Raw genomic sequence first — 7,773 nt, 5'->3', positions numbered from 1 at the left:
TTTTTTTTTTTTTTTTTTTTTTTTTTTTTTTTTTTTTTTTTTTTTTTTTTTGGTTCCTAGGTTTTAACTCCCAAATTACAATTGGCAGACAATGAAAAAATCTAAGAAAAAAACTCAAGATTTCTACTAAATTAATAGTAAAAAAAAAGGAATAATTAAAAACTTTCCTTTTTCTTTAAAAATATATAAATTTAACACCTGTATTTGGTTTTATTCAAAATGATAAAGACAATATGAAGTGAACCTATACTATATAATAATTGCTTAAAGAAAGAAGTTACCTTAACAGCAGCGCAAGCCTGCAGCCACATTTTGAGCATAATCGGAATGGGCAATGAGGGTCGACGCAGACAAAGCACATATTTCAAGTTCAGCAATTAGGAGCCCACAAAAGTTGATGAACTATGTCAAGAGAGATAATAAACAAAAAAGATGACTCACATTTTTATGTCGTTTTATGAAGATTCGTACCTGGAACAATTGCCAAAATTGTTAATACGTCCATAAGATTTGCCGTTCATTGTTCGTTACAGCTGCAGCATCTTTTATCTGATTGCCATTGTTCAGCACGACACTTGAGAGCTCCTAATCTGAATTCACCATGTCCGTCTTCTTCATTTGCTCCGGCATTGCCATTATTTGCTCACTGATTATATCCCTCACATTCTTACATCTCACAGTACTGGGATGGTTCAATTGCTGCTGCTATTCACCCGGGACGACCGAGTCGGTTGAGAATATTAAGAATGAAGTATCACATATCATGCAGATCCCAACTGTCACGTACAAGAAAGAAAATGAGAATGAAGAAACTAATACTGAAAGTGAGTGTGTTTTGTGCTTGTAACCTTTTGAAGATGGGGAATGCATACGGCAGCTTCCCAGCTGCAACCATGTCTTTCATGCTTCGTGTATCGACGTATGGCTCTCTTCACATTCAGAGTGCCCACTCTGTCGGACTCCAGAGGAGGTGCTTTCTCAGGTAGTAGACATTAACAGTCTCCAGATTGAGCTTTCTCCTCATGTAATTAAGAGCGAGGCGTGGCCAGAAAACATGGTTTAATAATTCAACTGCATATCGGAATAAGAAGATCTTGATATGCATTCAGAAAGCTTCAAGGCTTCTAGTTCTAGAACAGCCTGACAAAGTAGTGGAATGGTTAATCTCATGCAAATCTATACTATCAATCCAAACCTTTGTGTTCCTTGAAGGCTTAAACTTGTAAAGAGAGAATTACCTAATCCCAAGTGCTAAATTCATTCTCTTCTCCAAAGAAGAGATCAAACTTGTCAATGTAGTTTTCAAATACATAGAGTTCAACTATAAACAATACACGATTTATTATGTCTATTATCTTTGAGTTATTAATTTCGCATAATAGAAAAACCTACATTTTTCTCAAGTTATCCAGCCTAGCCTGTAAATCACTGTCAATTCCAGTATCTTCGGCTTCTGCTTGGGCAACCCTATTATTAGCAGTTGAAACTGACACAGAAGCTGAGGGTGCATTCACAAGCTGCATATGAGAGAACAAAAAACAATGACGATTGTGTTTAGCATACCTTTTCCCATGACAAGATATGAACCATTATGAAAAAATCTGTATGTGTGCAAGCACATTTACCTCTGAGTTGATATCAATTCCAATCTCATCGAGCACCTGATTCACAAGCTCGTCTGTCTCCTCCTCTTCTTCATCTCCTTCTAAAGCATCATCAAGAACGTCTGCCATTACTTCAGATGTCATTTCCATCCTTTCATTTTGCCTCTCAAACTCTTGCATTATCTTCTGTAATGCCGGCAAGTTCATCTGCCTATTCATTTGGCCCATCGCCTTAGTAACGCCTTTCATGGCTTCTCCCATAGCTTGTGTTGATTTCAACGTCTGCAGAAAGCAAACAATTTGGAGCAAAATTTGAACAATCACAACTGCAGAAATTGTACGTGTCAATTGGCTAAATAAAAACAACTTTATATCTTTATGGTCTCAAAAAGAAAGAGTGCATTTGAGGATGAAGTTTATAAAGAAAAAATTCTCTTTCCAAAATTAATCCTTCAATAATCGTTTAATGCTAAAAGCCTCTCTTACAGTGATCAACAGTTTTCTTCAAATAGAAAACATTCTAGTGACACATCCACTTGTTTTGCAAATATAAACAATGGAAATTTATGTTTATACAGTGTATTTTCATGGACAGTGATACAGAATGCGACATTAGACAAACCATGAAAAGTAAACAGACAAACTAAAAACAACCTTCCCACGTTTCTGAAATCACAAAGAACTGAAAAGATAGTTTTTCCAACTTTGTTATGAAAAATCAATCTAGAAACAAACCCTAAAGAGGCAGATAAGATGTAATGGAATCAAATCCATTATTCTAAACTGTGATTTGAATGAACTACTTCAAAATTCCAATTTGCATATAAACTTGAAGCAAGAAAATACTCTTGCCCCAAAATCCCAATTTTTTTCAAACCTTCCTTTTACTGTACAAAAAAATTAGAAGATGCAAGTGAAATTAAACTAATACTAAAGTATTTTGTTGTTTGTTCTTTAATCATGCGGGAAGAGAACTGTATGGTTTGCAAGATGTTTCTTTTCTTAGCACAGATATAAGCACGCCTCAGTTAGAATTTGAACCAAGAAAATGCATATACAATGAAAGCTTAACAAGCTCTAGATAGTTATAACCTTAAACTTTCATTTTAGGCTTTTAGAGCTCATCTATCAAGAATAACTACCTCTGCGTCCTATCACTTCAAATCAGTAACTATAATCCAAAAATTTGTACAAAAATGAGCGGTAATTGTTCTCGCTCTGATGAAAATGAAAGATGAGAAGTAACATCAGTTTCGGAGAAAGGTGCACATAGAATACCTGAATTCTCAAAGCCACGCCCTGTAGCTGTGATTTTAGTTTATAAAATTTTTCAATCTGATGTCGTGTCCTGATGAGATCTTTGGCCATTATTTTAACTGCTCCCTGGAAAAAACAAAAACAAAGGAATCAAGCAAGTTGTGCGGAGTTGATGGTTCCGACCAAGAATCCATCGCCCTTTCTAAAGAAACAAAAGAAAAGAAGTAGAAGCACACTTCCATCCCGTAGAGCTATAGAAACCCCGTCACTGAAATGTGTCGATGTCAAAGAACAAGTTCTAAATTGCTTAACTCACCATCTGTCCTTGTTTAGCATTTTTCTTTATCTCGACAATCAACTTCTTTTCCTGAGACTGTAAGCCTTGTCTTTCCCGTTCAATTTCTCTTATGGACTTATCAAGCATCCTCTTGTTCTCCCGCAAAAGCTCTTCGCGCAGAAAACCAAAACAGATTACAATCTCAAGCCGTCTATTGTAATAGAAGTAGAACACACGAATTTACTCATACAAATCACAACGCATGGGAAAATATGATTCCTCTATATCACGAGTAAAATTAGATGTACTGAAATTACCGTCAAAGAAATTTCATCCACATCAAAATGACGTTTACAGGACTGAGCTCCAGACTTAGAAATTCACACAAAAATCACGCTATCACAAGAACAAAGCTCTGACAAATGCAAAATTGAGAAGGTAAAAGGCAAAATTTCATCCACATTAAACATACGTTTATACGACTAGACTCCAGAGTTAGATATTCATCACAAGCAATCACGCTATGATTAAGAACAAAGCTCCAGAATATGCACAATTAGAGAAGGTAAGAACATAATGGACCTGCAGGAGTTTTCCGGCTGCCAAAGAGGAAGCTCATACTTAACCGCCTATTGATAAAACCAAAAGATACGTGCAATTTCCGATCTCGACGAGCTTATTCCTTCTTCTCTTCGCCTTCCGTTACGCTGCAACTCTCCCCTTACTCAAAGTCCGTCGATGGAGGTCACCGGCCACGTTGGGCTCTCGTCATGGAGGAGCCACCTTTTCTTCTGGTCGATCGGTACGTAAAAGCATTTTTCTCGAATTGTATCATTGTTCGATTGAAATGTCGAAGGCCCAAGACGTATAGTGGGCCGTTATGATTGTTGGGCCTTATATGATCATTGACATTTTTGCCCATTTAGTTTGCTTGTAATTACTACAAAACCGAAAATCAATAAAAGGAAAAAAAAAAAAAAAAAAAGAAGCATACAACTTTTTATAAATAATTAAAAATAAAAATTTTAACAAGTAAATAATAAAATGATATTTTTCTTTTTAAAATAATTTTGATTTATTTTGATATTTTCCTTCTTTTTTAATAAATATTATATTAAAAAATAAAATTATCCCATAAAAAATTCTTCGAAAAAATATTTTAAAATAGAGATATATAAAATGGGAAAAAAATCTCTACGAGATCCCGATGTTAGGTTGCATAACTTAATGTTTATATAAGCTAAGTTTACTTAAGAATTAAGAAAACTGAATAGTTAATTAATTTGGGGATGTAATTTTTAAAAATGAATTATCTAATCAGCAACTGCTTGAAATCATCAATATACACACTCCCGTGGAATTTTCCATCCTAATGTCAGTATGTATATTTCTTCTAACATCGTCTCTCTTTTGTTCTTCGTGTTATTCATCTAGATCGAGTGTTTGAGTTGTGTAATCCTAACATTCTTTTGAGGAATCTCTACCTCGATAAAATTTTTGCAGGAGTGTAGAATGAAAGAGGAGGCATGAACGGAATAAAAAAATTAACTCTAAATTTTAATACAAAGTTTGATGGTCGAGTCAGACTCCCGAACAACCCTAAATTATAGATCTTTTTAGTACTATATTCATCTTAATGCCATATATATATATATATATATATATATATATATATATATATGTATTAAATAATTTCATAATTTTTTAATAACAAAATATAATTTAATTTAAATGTCTAGAGAGTCTTTACAATACTAGGAAGATAATGTTCTCGGGATCATAACAAAATAAATAACGTGGGAAAGAATTATTTATTTATTTATTTATTTATTTATTCTCTCCACACCCACGTTACTGAAAATGCATCGTCTTTTCTTTTGCACAAAGCTGCTCTGTTGCCTTTTCTTTTTACTTTTTTGTCCTCTCACTACACCCACACCGAAACGTCCCTCTCAAACTAAGAGGGCAGTTCTGTACTTTTGAAAGAACGGATATTATAGTTGCACGTGGCTTAGATGTATAGGTGTCAGATCGGGAGTGGATGGCCGGGGATCGTCTTAATTGTTATTTATGCTCAAATTATGCTTCTACATTATTATTATTTTTATTTATTAATAAATATTAAGAGTATACTGAAACTTTTAATTATGGGATCCATAATACTAGGTTATAATTTATCATATATATATAATATATATTTTTTATATTTTATTATAAAAAAATATCTAAATATTTACCTTTTTATTTTATTGTTATTTTCACTTATTATTTTTATTATTATTTTTAATATATTAGTAATTTATTTGATTATAAATGGATAACTTTATTTTCCAAGTTAGAATTTTTTTTTTATAGAATATTTTTTGAAAAATAAAAATATTTAAGTCAGTTCCTAGGTTGAAATTTTTTTATTAGTCAATTCGACCGACCCAACTAACCTGAAAATAAACTTTACATTGCTTTTAAGATTATTTATAAAAATAAAAAAATATTTAACGTTTGTAACCTTTGCTAGTGATATGTTGCAACTCATGAATATTTGATATTTTAATTTTATAAAATTTTAGTTAGTAATGTAATATAATTTTCTAAATAATAATAATAAAAAAACAATTTGAAGCTTAAATTGGGTTGTGAATTCTATTTGGATTGTTCCGGTTATCAACTGTGAGATCTCACATTGATTGGAGAGGGAACGAAACATTTCTTATAAAAATTTGGAAACCTCTTTTTAGTAGATGCGTTTTAAAACTGTGAGGTTAACGTCGATACTTAATGAGCCAAAACGGATCATATGTATTTGCGATAGGGTTAGGCTGATACATCAACCCAACCAACTTGAAATTTTTAATGGGTCCAAAAGGTTTTCTTCCCCTGGTATACATCTGGAAATATAAAATAATTGGAATATAAAATTTTAATTTATTATGGTCCACCAACAAATTTAATCCAGCTTTAAGTATAATTTGGTTGATGTAATTTTAAAATTTTATTTTAATTAGTACAATTTGAGTTTTTTTTTTTAATTAGTGGGTAGAACTGGGCGCACGTGTGCATGCACGACAAGGCTGGGACACGAGGGCCCAATCTGTCACGTGCGGAGGGAGGAGAGAGAAAGTTATATTAGACAGAGGAGAGAGAGAGAAAGTCTTGTAGCACGCTTGGGTGCCAGACTTCGGAGTGCATTAGTGGGCCCACCATTTCTATTTTTCACTTTTATTGCGTCATCACAATCTTTTTCATTTTTCAATAAATAATAGTATGCCATTTATTAAATTAATTTTAGGTTAAATTAATAAAAAATACTTTTAAATAATATATGCTATGGTATTATATCATTTGTAACAATCCAATGTCATTGCTGCCTTACGTTTAAAATACGTTTATTAGGAGAGGTTTTCATATTCTAAAAAATACTTCTTGGAGGTCGTCGTCCTCGTAGCACACCACTTAAAATACCATTTGTAACAGTTTAAGTCTACCGTTAGCAAATATTGTTTAGTTTGACCCATTACATATTACCCTAAACCTCACGATTTTAAAATACATTTGTTAGGGAGAATTTAAAAAAAAAATTAAATAATTTTTATACTTCATTTTAATCGTGAAACATTATTAAATATTCAAAAGAATTTTAAAATACTATTAAACTTCTGAAATTACTCGAAAGCTTTTAAAAGTTTCATTAATACATTTAAAATTTTTTTTTAATACATCGAAAATACATTTAAATATTTTTAAATATTTTTATAGTTAGTATATGTTTGGAACAATTAATACCCGTTTAAAAATTAATAAAAAGAGAATTTTGAAAGAATTATTGAAATTTTAAAAAGTTAAAAAATAATTATTAATTTAGACGTTTATTTTAAAAATATAAACTAAAATAAAAAAGAAAAAGAAAATAATAGATAAATGAAAGAGAGGACAAAAATGAGAAGCAAGAAAGAGGAGGAAGGGAGGCCCCCTAGACAACACCCTTCCAAATAATTTGGCCAAAACAAAGGGGATAAGGTTTATTCCCACCAAACGCACTTTAAAGACAGAAGTGACCTCCATTTGGTTTCCATTAGATTGGACAAGTTATAAACCATTAAAAAATAATAATAATCTTCGAACGGGAATATAATGAAAAATAAATTACGAGAACTTAAATGGACAATATTGTACTATTGTTGAGTTCGAATTCTTGATCTTCGTGACAGATATTCGGGTGAAAGTTGCTTAAGTTTATCTGATTTGTAGTTAAGTTTTACTAAAATGTGCTTTAAAAAGAGGAGAAAAGCAAGTTCTCGTGTAAAATCATGAAAGCATAAGTAGACAATATCATACTATTGTAGAGGTATGTGACAATTCTAAAGGTGTAAGATCGAACCCTTGACTTTCATGACAGATGTTTGTAGTGAAAACTCCTTAAGTTTGTCTGGTTCGTGTTTAGGTTTTACAATACAGTTAGAGTGTGCTTCAAAACAAAGAAGAGTAAGACCGGATAACAACAAGCTCTTGTGTAAAGTCACGAGAACTTAACTAATAATATTATACTATTGTAGAGGTACGTGAAACTTTTGAACCGTACACTTATGAGATTTGGTAAGTAACATAGGCTTGTGCTTGGTGGTTGAGCGACATGCATGA

At 32.1% G+C, this 7,773-nt stretch overlaps 1 protein-coding gene across 1 annotated transcript; it reads right to left on the bottom strand.

Annotated features, from left to right (window-relative positions):
- Positions 1–1,234: 1,234 nt before the first annotated feature.
- Positions 1,235–3,956, bottom strand: LOC111488711 (vacuolar protein sorting-associated protein 2 homolog 1-like). The gene is made up of 5 exons (XM_023136621.1): positions 3,721–3,956; positions 3,178–3,308; positions 2,883–2,987; positions 1,626–1,886; positions 1,235–1,517 (listed from the first exon to the last, which is right to left on the bottom strand). The coding sequence occupies exons 1-5, from the start codon at positions 3,755–3,757 to the stop codon at positions 1,389–1,391; spliced, it is 663 nt and encodes a 220-aa protein (XP_022992389.1). The 5' UTR covers positions 3,758–3,956; the 3' UTR covers positions 1,235–1,388.
- Positions 3,957–7,773: the final 3,817 nt, after the last annotated feature.

Source organism: Cucurbita maxima, unplaced genomic scaffold (assembly GCF_002738345.1).
Source record: "Cucurbita maxima cultivar Rimu unplaced genomic scaffold, Cmax_1.0 Cma_Scf00013, whole genome shotgun sequence".
In the NCBI taxonomy this organism is placed as follows: Eukaryota; Viridiplantae; Streptophyta; class Magnoliopsida; order Cucurbitales; family Cucurbitaceae; genus Cucurbita; species Cucurbita maxima.
Note: the sequence above shows the minus strand (reverse complement) of the source record. Positions and strands in the feature narration are given on the sequence as shown.

Excerpts from the sequence above, each read along its gene's own strand:
- LOC111488711 (XM_023136621.1), bottom strand. The coding sequence starts at position 3,757 with ATGAGCTTCCTCTTTGGCAGCCGGAAAACTCCTGCAG. Across the intron at positions 3,309-3,720 it reads CAGCCGGAAAACTCCTGCAG|AGCTTTTGCGGGAGAACAAG; the intron begins GTCCATTATGTT and ends TTCTGCGCGAAG. Across the intron at positions 1,887-2,882 it reads GCGTGGCTTTGAGAATTCAG|ACGTTGAAATCAACACAAGC; the intron begins GTATTCTATGTG and ends TGCTTTCTGCAG.